The sequence below is a fragment of the Taudactylus pleione genome, unplaced genomic scaffold (genome assembly GCF_031769625.1).
Source record: "Taudactylus pleione unplaced genomic scaffold, aTauple2 ptg000309l, whole genome shotgun sequence".
Classification (NCBI taxonomy): Eukaryota; Metazoa; Chordata; class Amphibia; order Anura; family Myobatrachidae; genus Taudactylus; species Taudactylus pleione.
Genome location: NW_028284710.1, coordinates 11,746,120 through 11,765,519, shown reverse-complemented (window position 1 = coordinate 11,765,519; position 19,400 = coordinate 11,746,120). Strand labels below are relative to the sequence as shown.

Below are 19,400 nucleotides of genomic sequence, written 5' to 3'. Positions count from 1 at the left end.
GGAGATACAGTTTTGCAGTGTTATTTACATATGAAAAATTGCATTATCCTATTCATTTGCAATATAATGTAAAATTGTATTTAGACAATATTATTAATAAATGCGAAAGCTGCATTTTACATATAAATGTCTGTTATTCACAGCTTTATAAATCCAACTGCAATAAATACAATTATTTTATGCAGTAATCCAAATGGAAATTACAAATAAGAGATGCATACAGAAGACCACGACTTGACAAATATAACCACCATGCTAATGCATGAATCACTTCACGGGGTTAATATGCAAGCAGCCAGTCAGAAGAGGCTAAATATTGCTGCTAGTGTCATCATCACATATCTGTACACCAGCACTCTAGTACCCTTAAAAGACATGCCTCCTTAAAAGCTTAGCTGGGGATGCATCTAAGGGCTCAATCCACTTTCAGACAGGAAAAAGCCGAAATCCTGGCTCTTACCGGGCATTTGCATGCCAAGTTATTTTGTCAGTCCCTGCCTGTACCTCCTTCAGACAGAAGAGCAAATTACCTGGTCAAACATTTCAACCCGGTAATTTGCAGATTAACACGGGTATTTCTTCTGTCTGAAAGGGTCAACTCGGGTCGAAATTCCCGTGTCTCAGACCCTGGTAAATTCCTGGGTTGAAGTCCCCTGATTTGATCCTTTCAGACAGCAAAATGACCCATGTTGATCAGCAAATTACCTGGTTGAAATGTTTGACCCGGTAATTTGTTTTTCTGTCTGGTATTAGGACCGATTTTGCGAAAGTGAGTTTGTTTCAGCAAACACATATACTGTACATTGCTCAAATGAGCGCACTCGAGAAGTGCGAGAACCAAATAGAAATGCCAATTTGCGGTAGTCGCAGCAAGGGTGCTCAACTTTTGTTTTGATGAAAAAGTGGGGAAACCATCAGAGTGATAACTAAGATAGCAGGATCATATAGAAAGCTGTTAGTGGCCATAAGGAAAGTACTGGAGGTTTTAAAAACTGTGTCAAAAGGCTGATTTTTTGCACTTTTATTAATGGTGGAAAAATAATAGCAAGCGTTTTTCATCTAAATTAAAGTCATCCCAGCATTTTGGGGTACAGAAAAATGTCTGTACAGCAGTTTTTCAGTATTTTTATACAAGTTTATAAAAAGTTAAAATAAACACTTTTACCTCTCATCTGCAAGTTCTAAAACCCTCTCCCATCAATACAACACCTCCACATACCTGCCCCACATCATTTACACCTCCACATACCTGCCCCACATCATTTACACCTCCACATACCTGTCCCACATCATTTACACCGCCACATACCTGCCCCACATCATTTACACCTCCAAATACCTGTCCCACATAATTTACACCTCCACATACCTGTCCCACATAATTTGCACCTCCACATCTGTCCCACATCATTTACACCTCCACACACCTGCCCCACATCATTTACACCTCCACATACCTGTTCCACATCTTTCACACCTTCACATACCTGTCCCACATTAGTCACACCTCCACATAGCTGTCCTACATCATTTACACCTCCACATACCTGTCCCACATCATTCACACCTTCACATACCTGTCCCACATTATTTACACCTGCACATACCTGCCCCACATCATTTACACCTCCACATACCTGTTCCACATCTTTCACACCTTCACATACCTGTCCCACATTAGTCACACCTCCACATAGCTGTCCTACATCATTTACACCTCCACATACCTGTCCCACATCATTCACACCTTCACATACCTGTCCCACATTAGTCACACCTCCACATAGCTGTCCTACATCATTTACACCTCCACATACCTGTCCCACATCATTCACACCTTCACATACCTGTCCCACATTATTTACACCTGCACATACCTGTCCTACATAATTTACACCTCCACATACCTGTCCCACATAATTTACACCTCCACATACCTGTCCCCATCATTTACACCTCCACATACCTGTCCTACATTATTTACACCTCCACATACCTGCCCACATCATTCACACCTTCTCATACCTGTCCCACATCATTTACACCTCCACATAGATGTCCTACATCATTTATATCTCCACATACCTGTCCCACATCATTTACACCTCCACATACCTGACCCACATCTTTTACACCTCTACATACCTGTCCCACATCATTTACACCTCCACATACCTGTTCCATATCATTTACACCTCCACATACCTGTCCCACATTATTTACATCTCCACATACCTGTCCCACATCTTTTACACCTCTACATACCTGTCCCACGTCAGCTACACCTCCACATACCTGTTCCATATCATTTACACCTCCACATACCTGTCCCACATCATTTATACCTCTGAATATCTGTTCTCCATCATTTACACCTCCACATACCTGTCCCACATCATTTACACATCCACATACCTGTCCCCCACCATTTACACCTCCACATACCTGTCCCACATCATTTATACCTCCACATACTTGCCCCACATAATTTACATCTCAACATACCTGTCCCAAATCATTTACACCTTCACATACCTGTCCCCCACCATTTACACCCCCACATACCTGTCACACATTATTTACACCTCCACATACGTCTCTCACATCATTAACACCTTCACATACCTGTCCCACAGCATTTACACCTCCACATACCTGACCCATATCTTTTACACCTCTACATACCTGTCCCACATCATTTACACCTCCACATACCTGTTCCATATCATTTACACCTCCACATGCCTGTCCTTCATAATTTACACATCCACATACCTGTCCCCCACCATTTACACCTCCACATACCTGTCCCACATTATTTACACCTCCACATACGTGTTCCATATCATTTACACCTCCACATGCCTGTCCCCCACCATTTACACCTCCACATACCTGTCCCACATCATTTACACCTCCACATACCTGTCCCACATCATTTACACCTCCACATACCTGTCCCACATCTTTTACACCTCTACATACCTGTCCCAAATCATTTACACCTCCACATAGATGTCCTACATCATTTATATCTCAACATACCTGTCCCACATCATTTACACCTTCACATACCTGTCCCACATCATTTACACCTCCACATACCTGACCCACATCTTTTACACCTCTACATACCTGTCCCACATCATTTACACCTCCACATACCTGTTCCATATCATTTACACCTCCACATACCTGTCCCACATTATTTACATCTCCACATACCTGTCCCACATCTTTTACACCTCTACATACCTGTCCCACGTCAGCTACACCTCCACATACCTGTTCCATATCATTTACACCTCCACATACCTGTCCCACATCATTTATACCTCTGAATATCTGTTCTCCATCATTTACACCTCCACATACCTGTCCCACATCATTTACACATCCACATACCTGTCCCCCACCATTTACACCTCCACATACCTGTCCCACATCATTTATACCTCCACATACTTGCCCCACATAATTTACATCTCAACATACCTGTCCCAAATCATTTACACCTTCACATACCTGTCCCCCACCATTTACACCTCCACATACCTGTCACACATTATTTACACCTCCACATACGTCTCTCACATCATTAACACCTTCACATACCTGTCCCACAGCATTTACACCTCCACATACCTGACCCATATCTTTTACACCTCTACATACCTGTCCCACATCATTTACACCTCCACATACCTGTTCCATATCATTTACACCTCCACATGCCTGTCCTTCATAATTTACACATCCACATACCTGTCCCCCACCATTTACACCTCCACATACCTGTCCCACATTATTTACACCTCCACATACGTGTTCCATATCATTTACACCTCCACATGCCTGTCCCCCACCATTTACACCTCCACATACCTGTCCCACATCATTTACACCTCCACATACCTGTCCCACATCATTTACACCTCCACATACCTGTCCCACATCTTTTACACCTCTACATACCTGTCCCACGTCAGCTACACCTCCACATACCTGTTCCATATCATTTACACCTCCACATACCTGTCCCACATCATTTATACCTCCGAATACCTGTCCTCCATCATTTATACCTCCACATACCTGTCCCCCATCATTTACACATCCACATACCTGTCCCACATCATTTACACCTCCACATACTTGCCCCACATAATTTACATCTCAACATACCTGTCCCAAATCATTTACACCTTCACATACCTGTCCCCCTAAATTTACACCTCCACATACCTATCCCACAGCATTTACACCTCCACATACCTGACCCATATCTTTTACACCTCTACATACCTGTCCCACAGCATTTACACCTCCACATACCTGACCCATATCTTTTACACCTCTACATACCTGTCCCACATCATTTACACCTCCACATACCTCTTCCATATAATTTACACCTCCACATGCCTGTCCTCTGTAATTTACACATCCACATACCTGTCCCCCACCATTTACACCTCCACATACCTGTCCCACATTATTTACACCTCCACATACGTGTTCCATATAATTTACACCTCCACATACCTGTCTCACATCATTTACACCTCCACATACCTGTCCCACATCATTTAACCCATTATTTAGCTTTATAGAGAAATTTTACTGAAAACTTAACATGTCTTTATTGGCTAAATTATGCAATTTAGACCCCTCTAAGTGCATAATTATTCAATGAGAGGGGTGTACCAGAGTTTGTACATTTTTACCTTAAAATAAAGATTTTCCCATCCTTTTCACATGCTCAAGGGGCTGCGCACAAAAAATGTGAATTTCCTATGAAAAGTGAGTGCAAGTTTGGAATTGGATTGCAAATGCAAATATTGGATAACGGCTCACAAGGCCCAACTCGCACCTAATTGGATTGATCCCTATGTTTAATATGTCAAATGTACGAGTGTAGTCAGCAGTGTAGCTAGAGATATTTTTTGGGGGGGAGGCCGGAGGGGAAGATTGAGGAATTTTCCAACTCTGATTCCTAGAATTTCAAACTCAAAAGACATGCAGCTGCTGCTAAACGCTGCAAAGTATTATTTCATTTACCAATGATACGTTACAGGATAATGATAAAAACAGATATAAATAAATAAAATGCAATGTAAACATATATATATAATCATATATATAATCATATAAATGCATATGCTTTGTTATTTGAGAAATGTTTACTGTACACTCACAAACCTACACCAACACTAAGTGACTACTATGTCAGGTTGCGTAGCATAGATTGAACAAATTCGCACTGCACATGCTCAGAATGCGAACACACACAAAGGGGTAAATTTACTAAGATTCGAATTTTGTCGAGTTTTTTTTTTTTTATCTCGATTTGCCTTGCCGAATCTCCCATTTTCATCTCGCAAATTTAGAAGTGAGTTTAGCTGAAAGTGAGTTTTCCGATGGTGATGCATATCAAGATTTTTCCCCTAGTAGCAAGTTTAGATGAGATTACTCATCCGAGATTGCAATGTTTTCTCTCTGCAAAACTCTGCCGCGCTAGCAGCCTGCACATATCAGTGATATATGTGAAGGCTGCTTGTGTGTTGTATCTGTAAAAAACAGGTTAAATGTTTTCTTTAAAATTACATAGGGTCCCCCCCCCAAAAGCATAACCAGCCCCGGACTGGTCAGCCAGTCCTGGTTCCAAAAATTACCGGAAACAAAACAAGCAGGGTTCCCCCATAATTTAGAAACCAGCACCTGGCTGCAGGGCCAGTGCTTGTTTTAAATATAGGGGGGAAAAATTGCGTAAGGGTCCCCCTATATTTAAAACCAGCACCGGACCCAAACCGACTTGGGTGTAATGCCACAGCCAGGAGACCCTATTACCATTGCCAAAGCATTCTCACCCCAAGCTGGTCAGGCCAAGCCGGGGATCGCAGGGGAGGTGGGGATCCCACAAAAAGGGGTCCCCCCTCTCCCAAAACCCCAGGCTTGGTCTGAAGCCTGGGGCTCTTCCCTGCACCCCTAGGCTGTGGGTACAGGGGTAATAGTGTGTTAAATAGTTATAAACTATTGTATTTTACAGTGGAACTACAGGTGCCGGCATGCCTGCCCTTTGGCACTTGTGGAACTACAAATGCCAGCAGGCGGCCGGCACCCGTACCTCCACTGTAAAATAAATAGTTAAAACAAAGACACAACACACACACACACCATAGATATTATACATTTATTACACACCTACCTCAATCACACATACTTACCTGCTGCCAGATGTTCTGTCCCCTTGTCCCATGTAGAAATCCATTTGGAGTACCTGAAAAAAAGATCCTTTACTCACCTCTATCCTCACGCTGGTCTCCGTAGCATCCAGGGGGGCTTTAAAAACAAACAAACCGGCACCCGATCCATATACCGATCCATATACCACATACACCGCTAACTGTCAGGAGCCGCCAGCCAATCAGCGGCCGCTAACTGTAGAACGGATGCTGATTGGCTCCGGCTCCTGACTCACTGACCAGCCCACGTGGGAACTGTCCGGAACCGGAGCTGGTTACTAAATTATGGGGGAACCCTACTAGTTTTGTTCCCCATAATTTTTGGAACTAGGACTGGCTGACAAGTCCAGGGCTGGTTATGCTTTTGGGGGGGACCCTACATCATTTTTAAAAAAGAAAAACACTTTAAACTATATACACATGTAGAAACATACACAAATCACACTGATCTGTGTATGTTTCTGCAAAACTCACAGCTCAAGAGGTGGTCTATTTGAAACTTCAATTGCTCTGCGAGTTTGCTACATTCTTACCCGAGATTGTAATCTCGATTCTTGGTAAATTCCCGAGTTGCATCTTTTGCATGAAAAGTACTTCAGAGTTTCGCCGATGGTGAGTTGATTCGAGTTTGCAATCTCACCTGAGTTTTTCAGTGATACATTAAAACTCTTTCCAAACTCACACGACTTTGGGCCTGATTCAGAGCCGTTCGCTATTTGTGGTCGTTCGTTCAAAAACAAGGGGTGGCTATTCAAATGATCCGTTCGCAAATTGCAGTCTGTCCCCACCTCTAAGTCTGAACAAGCGAGCAAAACATACGCTCGTTTATTTGATAAAAACGCCCCCTGGCCGCACGCACCATACGTCATGTCCGCTATTTATTAGATTAATCGAGTACATCGTACAGCGTATGAACTGCTCGCTATTCTTGTGGTTGGTGTTTTCAACCGCTATTTTGCGAGCAGTTCTGAGTTAAAAAAAACCAAGTGACGTGGTCAATGACGCTGCTGTATTAAATATGCACTCCCTTAAAACGCCCATTTTTGACCTTTAAGCACGCCTGCGTTCGGATCTCCACTCCCCGTTTTCAAGCACCTTCCCCTGTTACCACCCACATACGCCTCATTCTGTCACTCAAAATAGCAGGCCCTCGCTATATTGCGTACCAACGATTTTCGGCCGCACTGACTGGTTCGCGCATGCGTACTAAAAACCGTACGCATGCGCAGATGTGCGAACATCGCTCGGAACGAGCGTACTGCCGCTAGCGAGTGGCTCTGAATGAGGGCCTTTGTCTTTAGTAAATTTGCCAGATGAAAAACATGGCTAAACTCACCCAAGTTTGTCATCTGGACCACTCTCGAATCTTAGTAAATTTACCCCAAAGGATGACGATTTGTAGTAAACTGGCCACATGTGCTGCTAAGAAGGTTTATGCTTCTTCAAGTGTGTACAGCTCCGGAATTGTGCAGATATACTGTATGCTTATGAGTAATTTATGCCCCTTTTTTGCTAGTAACTCTGTATCAGCCATTCTGTCAATATTCACAAATAACAATATTTTGGTTCTTCCCCTAGCTTTCTGCATGTTAAACATACTAACGTTAATAGAAATAATAATAGCGCACCTTTAATGTTTTTAGCTGTTTCCTCCACAACTAGGTGCGTACGCCGAAAAAGTGGGCATGGCCACATGCCACAAGGGCCGTAGCCACTGGAAAATGGGGACGTGGCAACATGACACACCACCGTTTCTCATCACTCTGGGAACATTCCTTTTCATTCCATATGCACCTTAATGCCCCAAGTAGTAGTGCGTCACTTGCAATGACCACTGTAATAGTGCCCCTTATGCAATGTCCCCAGTAGCAGTGCCACTTATGCAGTGCCCCCTGCAGTAGTGCCCCTATACATTGCCGTTATACAGTGCCCTCAATAGTGCACCCTTATACAGTGCCCCCAGTAATGCACCCTTATACAGTGCCCGTTGTGCAGTGTCCCCAGTAGTGCCACTTATACAGTGTCCCCAGTAGTGCCACTTATACAGTGCCGCTAGTAGTGGTTTCCCTATGCAGTGCTACCAGTAGTGGTCCCCCTATTCAGTGCCCCTTATACAGTGCCCCAGTAGTAGTCCTCCCATGCAGTGCCTCCAGTAGTGGGCCCACCCTATGCAGTGCCCCTTATTTAGTGCCCCCAGTAGTAGTCCTCCCTATGCAGTGCTGCAGTAGTGTCCCTTATATAGTGCCCCCAGTCCCCCCTATGCAGTTCCCCCAGTAGTGCCCCTTATATAGTGCAGACAGTAGTAGTCCCCCTATGCAGTACCCTCAGTAGTTGTCCCTCCTATGCAGTGCCTCCAGTAGTGCCTCTTATATAGTGCTCCCAGTGGTAGTCCCCTCTATGCAGTGCCCTCAGTAGTGCCTCTTATATAGTGCCCCCAGTAGTAGTCCACCTATGCTGTGCCCCCAGTAGTGGTTCCCCTTATGCAGTGCTCCCAGTCAGCGTTGGACTGAGGCAAGAAAGGCCCACCATGGAAGGCACTGGTAGGGTCCTATGCATCAAGGGTGTGGCCAGTCACCACAAAGGCTTAGCCAATCATTATAAAGGACATAGCCTGCAGACAACATGAATACTACAGTGCATGGTCTGTTAATCCATATTCTTGCTCTACCAAGTAACTGACCCTGTAATAGAGGAATAATGTATAATTTCAGTGCACTGTCTGAAACCTGATATAGGAAGAGGAGGTGGGGCCCTCAGGCAGTGGGGCACACCGGGGAATTCCCTTGTAACCCTGTGGGCCAGTCCAACCCTGCCCCCAGAAGTGCCTCTTATATAGTGCCCCCAGTAGTAGTCCCCCCTATGCTGTGCCCCCAGTAATGCCCCTTATATAGTGCCCCCAGTAGTGGTCCCCCCTATGCAGTGCCCCTTATATAATGCCCCCAGTAGTAGTCCCCCCTATGCAGTGCCACTAGCAGTGGTCCCCCCTATGCAGTGACCCCAGTAGTGCTCCCAGTAGTAGTCCTCCCTATGCAGTGCCTCTAGTAGTGGTCCCGCTGATGCAGTACCCCTTATATAGTGCCCCCAATAGTAGCCACCCCCAGCAGTGCCAGACAAAGACAAACACGTAAAAAAGACAAACAAACACTTACCTGAATCCCCGCTCCTGCGCCCGCCGTCGTTGTCCGCTCCTCCGTCCTCCCAGGCTGGCCGATCTGCTTTATAGGAGAGATGTCATGATGTCTCTCCCATCACCCACTGCGGGAGCCGGAAGATGGAGCTCATGAGTGGGCAGTCTGACTCTAATTGGTTGGCTGCCAAAACAAACACACTGCCGCCGGGTATTACGAGTGTACTAGTCGGCGGCTGTGTTTGTTACTGTGTAGTGTTGACTGTACTGACCTCCCTTATCCTGGACCATGGTCGCCGGCGCCCCCCAACCCACCTGTCCGATGTCGCCCAGGGCGCCAGCCCCGCTCAAACCCCCCCCTAGTTACACCACTGATTTGGTATATTTCATGCATATAAAAAGTACAATAAGAACATTTTTTTTGTTTGTTTTAGAAAAACTCATAAAACCTACTTATAAAAGTATCAATAATGAGTGGAGGGAAAAAAATTATAAAACAAGTAAAAAAAAATGGCAATTTGATTCCTAAGAAATGTACCATAGATATATAAAGTTATAGCTCTTTTTGCGGGGTGGTGAGATTCTTGCTGCTGTAGTGCAATGCCTCAGGAGACAGGACCTCTTCAGAGTCGATCGTAAGCGGCCGCTCGGTCGTACGCCTAACAATCGAGAATCAGAAAAAAACAATCGCACGGCTGGGCGATCGCAACCAAAGTGATGCCCATAAATTAACAAAGCACCTCCTCTAGCTAGCGAGTGATAGCAGTTAGCGATCGAGTCAATCGTTGTCAGTCGCTGTATGTTAATTTTCTTCTTATGGTTGCGGCCGCTTGTGTTGGGTGCAAATTACACCAAAAATTAACAAAAAAACGCATACAATAAGCCATCCCCATGAAATGTATTTATTCTTATTATTCGCTAATGCTAACGCAACTGAATCAATTACAAGCCAATTAACAGTGTTATTAGCTTCAACAATCGATTATTAGCTGCTTGCATTGTGTGGCACAAAATAGAAACATCAAACATAACATCTGTCACATTCGATAGTATTGATTGTACTCTGGGGCTTGAGAGAACACATATCCAACCTCAAGCTGTACGATCAGCCAGGCCTCTAACCTGCTCGCAGAGTGACTTTTTACTGCTTCCGGCCTTCTATGTCGGTCGTAGCAGTAAATTTATGTATGCCCCTGAAACGCCCTGAAAACGGTGAGGAACGCCTGCGTTTTTAGACCACCACCCACGTCAACACCCACAAGTGGCCTTTCATGTCAATCAACTCCCGGAAGCCACTTCCTGCTCGTAAGCCGTACGATCGACAGCATTTTGGATTGCAAAGTCTCGCACGCACATGCGCACAACTAACCATACGCGTGCGTGGTTTGGAAACATCGGATGCATACGCCGAGCGGCCGCTTACGACCGACTCTGAATGAGGTCCACTATCCTTAACTTTCCCTAACTGATTTCTTCTCGCCTCCATTGACAGAATAGCTGGTACTTCTGTCGCTGCTTCGGTTCTCTCCCCGGCGCTTGTTTCTTAAATAGACAAGCTGTGTGCGCTCCGTCTTTGGTGCGATGGATTAGGTGGCCTGCAAACAGTGTTTGCACTGCTCGGGCGGTCTGTTTAGCACTTAGCACTGTGCTTTTCCAGACTTGCCGGTGGCTTAGCACTTGTAAATAGATGTAAGCTCCAACTAGATTTGGCCTGGTATCGACTTTTTCAAGGAAGAGAGACAGAATAACATTATATAACTATGGTACATTTCCTTGGAATCAAATTGCAGTTTTTTTAACTTGTTTTATAACTTTTTTTTGTCCTCCACTCATTATTGATACTTTTATAAGAAGGTTTTATTAGTTTTTTATGCATATTTGATGACTGCCATTTCACTCATTACCAAATTTCTCACTCACATCTTTGTACACTTTTTACACGCATGAAAAATACCACATATATACATTCTTTCAATCATATTATATTAAACATACTGATGCTGCAAACAAATTGCACAAATATTTTATACCTTCATGCTATCATGCATGTTCTTATTTAAGTATCACAAACTCAAACAATAATACAGTATCTCAGTATTTTAACAATAACAGAAGAATTATAATTATTTTTAACCAAGTTTAAACATACAGTAAAACTACTTGTTTCCTTGCTTCAATAAACTTTGTCAGCAAAACCTTAGTAACTTACAGCATGCATGTCGTTTTTATATAGATTATTTATTTGTTTAATTTACCTATAATCTCGCTCGCCGATAGCTGCGCTGGCCCCGGACAAAGGGGGCATGGTCTAATCACGGGAGGCGTGGCCACACCCCCTTAGGAAGAAAAAATAATTAGCAGCGCCGCGAAGCGTTGCTGCGTGCTGAGGAGTGGGGTGCTGTGAGACCCTCAGCCTAGCGCTTAGCCAGTGGGGGGCGCGATCAGTGTGATCACTCCCCCCACAGGCATAGGAGACTGCTGTGGCTGCTGCTTAGCAGCCACGAGCAGTCTCCTAGTGCAGCCCAGTACACAGCAGCATGGGCTGGGCTGCTGTGATGGAAGAGGGGGTGGGCGGTGGCGCCAGGTCCGAGGTCCTCGCTGGGCCCCTCAAGCAAGCCTGGGCCCCGGTAATTAGTACCTGCTCCCCCCCATCTCAGCGCCCCTGCCTATAATAAGATTAATGAGACTGAGCTAGGGATGGTCAATGGTTACAGACCATTGATGTTTTTCTCGCGATGGCAGTATTTTTAGCATTTGATGGCGGTGTTCCAATGTTTGTCGCCATCGAATGGTAATGATTTGATGGTATCCTGATGGTAATCTTTTTTTTTTTTAAATGCTGTGATCTGCGCCACCCCTGGCTTCAGCTTTCTCCATCAGTATGCTATGTGCTCTATAAAGGACAGCAGCAGCACCACCATGCATGGCACACAACAATTGGGCAGCCCTCATCACATGAGGACTGGGCAATCGACCCTGAAAGTAAACACACAGCTCCCTGATAACTGTAGTGACACACACTACATCTGAATCTCTGGGAACTGGGAACTACTATGTTGAGCTCCTCATACTGTAGCACAATACAGTTCTTGGATAGAAAAAAGCAGAGCGCAGCAGGAGTCTGAGCCGGACCTGCGGGTGGCAGCCATGAGTGCACCAAAACACCCGGCAGGATAGCGTCAAGACTAGGGAGCAGCGAGGGGATGGGGGCTCAACTGAAAGTGGGACTCAGTCATCAGACAATGTGTTTTTGCTCTTTATTGGTCTATTATAATATTATCAGTATGATATACATATATCAAAAATGCAATATGGCTACATTTGATAGCAGTGATGACACAGCTCCACTTGAACTACAGGAAGTATTGCAGTATTGTTGCCTTATGATTTGCTCACTTAAATTTGTAATACATTTATTTTACCGTTCTTAAATTATTTCTCTAAAACAGAACATGATATACCCATATATTTTTTGTGATAAAGTTTTAAATTTCATTTTTCTTCACAGGATGTGCCTATGGGTCATTATCAATTCCAACGTCGCACTGAAAGGTAGGTCATAACTTTTACATTAAAGTATGTTGGTTTAACTAACTTATCATTTTAAAATAAAGTCATATTGATCCTAGGAGTCTATTCATCTTTCCTTAAGATAGGTGAAAAGATTATTTTGTCACCTACTTTTGAAGGAATGATAATGGAAGGATTCAGGTAATAATACAGGTAATATCACTGATATCTCCTACTTATAGACGTGTCTTCAATCATCTAGTGCTTTGTGCGTCATATAGTTCAAGACACAGTGTCTATTTCTTTCTGCAGCCACATACCAACAAACTTATAGTCTACTGGATAGGATTTGCACTTTTCTCACAATTGTAGTAGTGTAAGTTTGCACAGTGCTGCGTTATGGGATGCAGAGCTCAGTCATATCAGTCCCTGCTCTCTTGCCTTTTTTCTTACATTGGCATCTTTTTTGCACTGCTATACCATGCAAATTCACTAATGATGTACAGGATATGTGCACCTTGTGTTGTTGTTACATTAGCAGTGTTAAAAAGATGCAAATTGAGTAAATTATAGAGCAAAAAAAATACAGGGTGAGTCACATTTTTCAGGTGTACATCATTTCTACCATGTGTGACATTTTCTTTAGAATATACAGGTAGTATTCCATGTATCCAGCGAGGTCTTCTATACATCATGGGGCTATTTGACACTATTTGAATATAGGTGTATGTGGAGTTGAATTGCGGGAACTGACATCACCTTCAGTTTCCATTACTGTAGTTCTCAGAGCCCCGCTTCTTTCTATGGATAGGAGGTACGAGTTGTACAATACAATACAAAAGATAAAAATTATTAATTATGTATTAAACACCTTAATGGCTGATGGGCATTTTGTTATCTTAGTAGGGGTGGCCCATGTGGCTCCCTTCTTTCCGGCAGCGCAGTAGACTCTGGCTGATTGGGGCAAAAAGATGGTGGTAAGAAAAGAAGACCAGCATACAAACTCTCAGGCCCTGCCAGCTGCTATGGCCTGTCTCATCAATGCAAAAAGAGGAGCAGCATTCTGCTCAAGGTGCACAGCTCAAATGGTTTCAACCTACTCATTCATATTATGTCACCTACTGTTGACCCATATAGAGTTGATGGTGTTGCTGATTCCATGACCATGGAATCGGCCAATTCCACTGAGAAGGAGAGCACACTGGCTATGCAACCTGTTCTCACAGGATAGGATTCCAGGAAAAAAAACAGGTACCAACTCAGAGTGCAGAGCCCTAAATATATATGTCAGAGAACACGTAACAAGCCCAGGACAAAAACAAGGAAACCACCAGGGTGAAGCATCTGGCCATTCTGGGGCAGTGCCCTGATAGCAATTAGTCGATATACCAGCCACCAGGGAATCAAGAATGTGACCACAGGAGCAGGTGAGGAAATAATGAATGGAGTCTGCATCACCATTACAGAAATGGAAGATAGAACTACTGTGGGAATGTCCCTAGCTGCTTCACAAATAGAGGTATCCCTGCCTCCTTTTAGACAAATAAATATAGAACAGTTGTGGTGCGCTCTGGGGTAATCCTATTATGCTATTTGGATGTATTCTTATACTGTATGTATCTTAAATGATTCAATCGTAAACTGTCCCGCTGTACTGTATGTCAACAAAGTCCCAACTTGTAATCTGTAGGTAGGGTGTTCTTTAATATGTTTTCATAAAGTCTGTATATAATCCCTGTCCCTATTAAAGAAATGTCTGTATTTATGTCCAGGAATGAAATAAACTCTTAGGGAGAAAGTTAATTGACAGTCCGTAATGATTATCCCGTGGTATCTGAGGGATGGGTGTTCTTATAATACAGTGCATCTGGAAAGTATTAACAACGCTTCACTTTTTCCACATTTTGTTATGTTACAGCCTTATTCCAAAATGGAATAAATTCATTTTTGTCCTCAAAATTCTACACACAATACCCCATAATGACAACGTGTAAAAAGTTTTTTGCAAATTGAATAAAAAAAAAAAAAAACTAAGAAAGCACACATACATAAGTATTCACAACCTTTGCTCAATACTTTGTTGATGCAGATTTGGTAGCAATTACAGCTTCAAGTCTTTTTGAATATGATGCCACGAGCTTGGGACACCTATCTTTGGGCAGTTTCGCCCATTCCTCTTTGCAGCACCTCTCAAGCTCCATCAGATTGGATGGGAAGCATCGGTGCACAGCCATTTTCAGATCACTCCAGAGATGTTCAATTCAATTCAAGTCTGGGCTCTGGCTGGGCCACTCAAAGACATTCACAGAGTTGTCCCGAAGCCACTCCTTTGATATCTTGACTGTGTGCTTAGATTCGTTTTCCCCGCTGAAAGATGAACCATCGCCCCAGTTTGAGGTCAAGAGCGCTCTGGAACAAGTTTTCATCCAGGATGTCTCTGCACATTGCTGCATTCATCTTTTCCTCTATCCTGACTAGTCTTCCAGTTCCTGCTGCTGAAAAACATCCCCACAGCATGATGCTGCCACCACCATGCTTCACTGTAGGGATGGTATTGGCCTGGTGATGAGCGGTGTCTGGTTTCCTCCAAACATAATGCCTGGCATCCACGCCAAAGAGATCAATCTTTGTCTCATCAGACCAGAGAGTCCTTCAGGTGCATTTTGGCAAACTCCAGGTGGGCTGCCATGTGCTTTTTACTAGTGAGTGGCCTCTGTCTGGCCACTCTAATATACAGGCCTGGTTGGTGGATTGCTGCAGAGATGGTTGTCCTTCTGGAAGCTTCTCCTCTCTCCACAGAGGAATGCTGTAGCTCTGACAGAGTGACCATGGGGTTCTTGGTCACCTCCCTGACTAGGGCCCTTCTCCCCGGACCACTCAGTTTAGACGGCCGGCCAACTCTAGGAAGAGTCCTGGTGGTTCCGAACTTCTTTCATTTACGGATGATGGAGGCCACTGTGCTCATTGTGACCTTCAAAGAAGCAGATATTTTTCTGTATGTTTCCCCAGATTTGTGCCTTGAGACAATCCTGTCTTGGAGGTCTACAGACAATTACTTGGACTTCATGCTTGGTTTGTGCTCTGACATGCACTGTCAAGTGTGGAACCTTATATAGACAGGTGTATGCCTTTCAAGATCATGTTCAATTAACTGATTTTATCACAGGTGGACTCCAATTAAGCTGTAGGAACATCTCAAGGATGATCAGTGGAAACAGGATGCACCCGAGCTCAATTTTGAGCTTTATGGCAAAGGCTGTGAATATTTATGTACATGTGATTTCTTAGTTTTTTTTTAATAAACTTTGCAAAAATCTCAAAAACAACTTTTTACATGCTGTCATTATGGGGTATTGTGTGTAGAATTTGGAGGACAAAAATGAATTTATTCCATTTTGGAATAAGGCTGTAACATAACAAAATGTGGAAAAAGTGAAGCGCTGTGAATACTTTCCAGATGTACTGTACAAGCTGGTGACAATGCAACCCTCTTTGCTCTCTTCTCCACCTCATATATAATACATTTGCACAGTATCAGAAACTTGGTGAACACGATGGCTCAGGATAGGTAAGAAATGCATGTACTTACCAAATGATGCAGTTGTTCCTGCTGGTTCTCCTAGTCCCGGTGCTTGTAGAGATGGTGGTGAGTGTTAATATAAATGCAAGTAAATGGTACTATATAAATATACACTATGAACTTGCGTCCGGGTCTGATTCAGATCCAGACGCAAATCTGTGATCGCCCGCAGTATGTATGAGCGGGAATATGTAAAACAATGCACTTGCATGTGTGGCCGCTCATAGCTACGCTGTCGCCCCATATTCACCCAACCCCTCCTCTATTTAGCCAGCGACAGAAATAGCAAGCGCTCTACTCGTCTTTTGATGATGGTTGCGCTTGCACAAGTAATTTCCGGAAGTAACCCTGTCATTTTTCAATTGCCTTGTCCCTCGTTTGGCAAACATAAGTTAATCGATTGGTGCCAATCATTACATTAATTTACTTAATTGTTGGTCAAATGTTTTCCCTCAAGTTTTTTTTTAACTGTCAATAAACTTTAATGTTTTTGTTTTATTTGGCAGTATCTCCACTGTATCCGTACGGATTTTTGGGCAAAGCTGTTTTTATTTTAAGTCCTAAGATTGTTTGTTTGGTATTAATGGTAGTTTGTTATTATTTGTTTTTTTTAATATATGGTTATTTGTTTGGCCTTAACTTTGCTTACGCACCTAAATGCATCAAGCCAATCATAACTCCAAATATATTTTTTTGGGTTGATCACATGACTCACACATTAACCAATAGAATTTTGCCTATGTATTTTCAGAAAGTTCCTTAGCCAATCAGTGTGTTTTGGTACCTGTAATAAAACAGTTTTGTGCATTAAAAATTCATTGCCATCATGAGAGCCAGTGCATTCACAAGCCGTAGGTGTTGGACCACCGCTTGGCCAATCGAGTACCCCCCATCACAAACCTAATGAAGCGGCAAGCGTACGCAGAGGTGCATCGCCGACTACGTGCGATAGGCTATCGCAGGTCCATTGGCCAACTTGAGCGGCGATGGTCCGACCTGTGCCGCAGGTCACCTGGCCTGCTGGCATTTCTGCGGCTGCGGATCCGTCGGCGTAAGTGTATATGTTAATGGTTCCACATCTTTACAAATCTTATTTGCATAATGTACTTTGCTAATGTAAATTAATCTTAATGCGTGTGCAAATGTAAATAAGCCTTAATGCGTGTGCACGTGTGCAGTATGACCTTGTTTTTAATTTAAAAAATCATTGTTGTTTTTTTGAAAGCTGTGTTATTTTTGTGCACTTAACATTTTTTTGTTAAAATGTATGTGAATGTTAGTTTGTTTTTTTTTTAATTTCAAACTTTTGTAATAATTTTAACTATGCATCATTTAGGTCAAGAGCGGATACAGAGATCCGAAGAACTCTCACCCACTCCACCAATGCCATCCCCTGCCCACTCCTCCCAAATTTCACCACCCTCCCCTGACCTAGACATCCATATTACCCCTCCCTCCCCTGACCAACACTCCCAATTGTCCACTACCTCTCCTTTGTCTTCCTCCCAAATTACCCCTCCTTCTTCCCCAAAGCATTGGCCGACGTCTCCATCTGATGTGGATTCATCCCACTCTGCCCCTGTCCCGGATTGGTCAGGTAATTTTGGTCCCTTTTTTGCAAGTTATTACAATAAATGGACCCTATATGCATACAATGTTGAAACCAGTATTCAAATGTAAGGCCATTCAAAATCAAAAACTTTGTTTTGTGGTGGATTATCCATACTGTTTGGTTTTCTTGTTTTTATAATTAAAGAATTGGTCACATGGAGGCACTCACAATGTGATATTTTTGAATTTAGTGGTACATAATTTGGCATACAGTATGACCCAACCAGAATTTTTAAATTTATTTTATTGTGTGGTTGTGTACATCAAAATAAAATTGAGTTATTATTCTGCATTTTGCAAAGTAGATTACTTTGAAATTTAAAGTGGCTTTTTTGCATTGTGCTTATGACACAGCCCAATACACACCTTGTGTGGCCGGCCCTGTTTTTTATTAAAACAAAACATTGCTAATTGTGTTAGGCTTCGTTCATATTCTAAATAGATTGGTCTACCCACTCTTATCATGAGGTCATGCCTTTTAAATTAATCTAATTTCATAATATAATGTTATGTAATGTTTTTAAAAATGGGGAAATTGCAGATATTTGGCATTACTGGGAAATGGGTTACACAATTGGTATGTAAAAATGTTTTCTTTGTTAATCATACTGTCCTTTTCTAAAAATGATATTGTAATGTTTATTAATAATATAAATACTCTTTCAACAGAGCCATGGATGCGGGGAGAACCGATAGTGGCAGAATTGGTGCGGATTCGAGGCAATTTAAGCCAAATTGTTGAATCTTTGGACTATCTTATTTCGTTGATGCGCCATCATTAATTGTTATTTTGTTTTTTGTTTGTTGAAAAATAAATATGTTTCTTTAAAAAATGCCTCATTCACTGACTCACACATTAGAAACCAAGGGCAAACAATATGTTGGTATGTGTAGAATGGGTTTAGGTTTGTTTAGAATAAATCATTCGAAAGTCAAAACAATGTTGCTTATTTTAAAAAGGTCATTTTATTTACAAATCAACTTTGAAATTTTAAAAGCAATATCTTTAATTACATTCTGGATATGTTTTTATAAAAAAGAATTAAAAGTAACAATACACATCATGGTTGTATCTGACATTAACTCCATACTGGTAATCCCTAATACCCATATGTAGCTAATGCATTGTAGATGCAGTTTTGTTGTGAAATGTGTACTCCAAAATACAAATGTATCTTTCTAATATTTTCAACATGCTTACAAATGGCAACTAAAAAACTTATTACACACTCTAACATGCACATTTTTGGAAACCAGTTTACACTAGGCACCAAACTAAAATTGTGAGGTCAAATTATAATTAATTGGTTGTTAAATTTTCTGACTA

The 19,400-nt window shown here is 42.6% G+C and overlaps 1 protein-coding gene across 1 annotated transcript in view; it reads left to right on the top strand.

The window, feature by feature from the left end:
* Positions 1-19,400, top strand: part of ADCY2 (adenylate cyclase 2) — a 1,382,785-nt gene that overhangs the window by 849,124 nt on the left and 514,261 nt on the right. Inside the window, exon 11 of the mRNA XM_088442287.1 lies at positions 12,881-12,924. Within this exon, the coding sequence (XP_088298413.1) occupies positions 12,881-12,924 (44 nt within the window). The remainder of the gene's footprint in view (positions 1-12,880; positions 12,925-19,400) is intronic.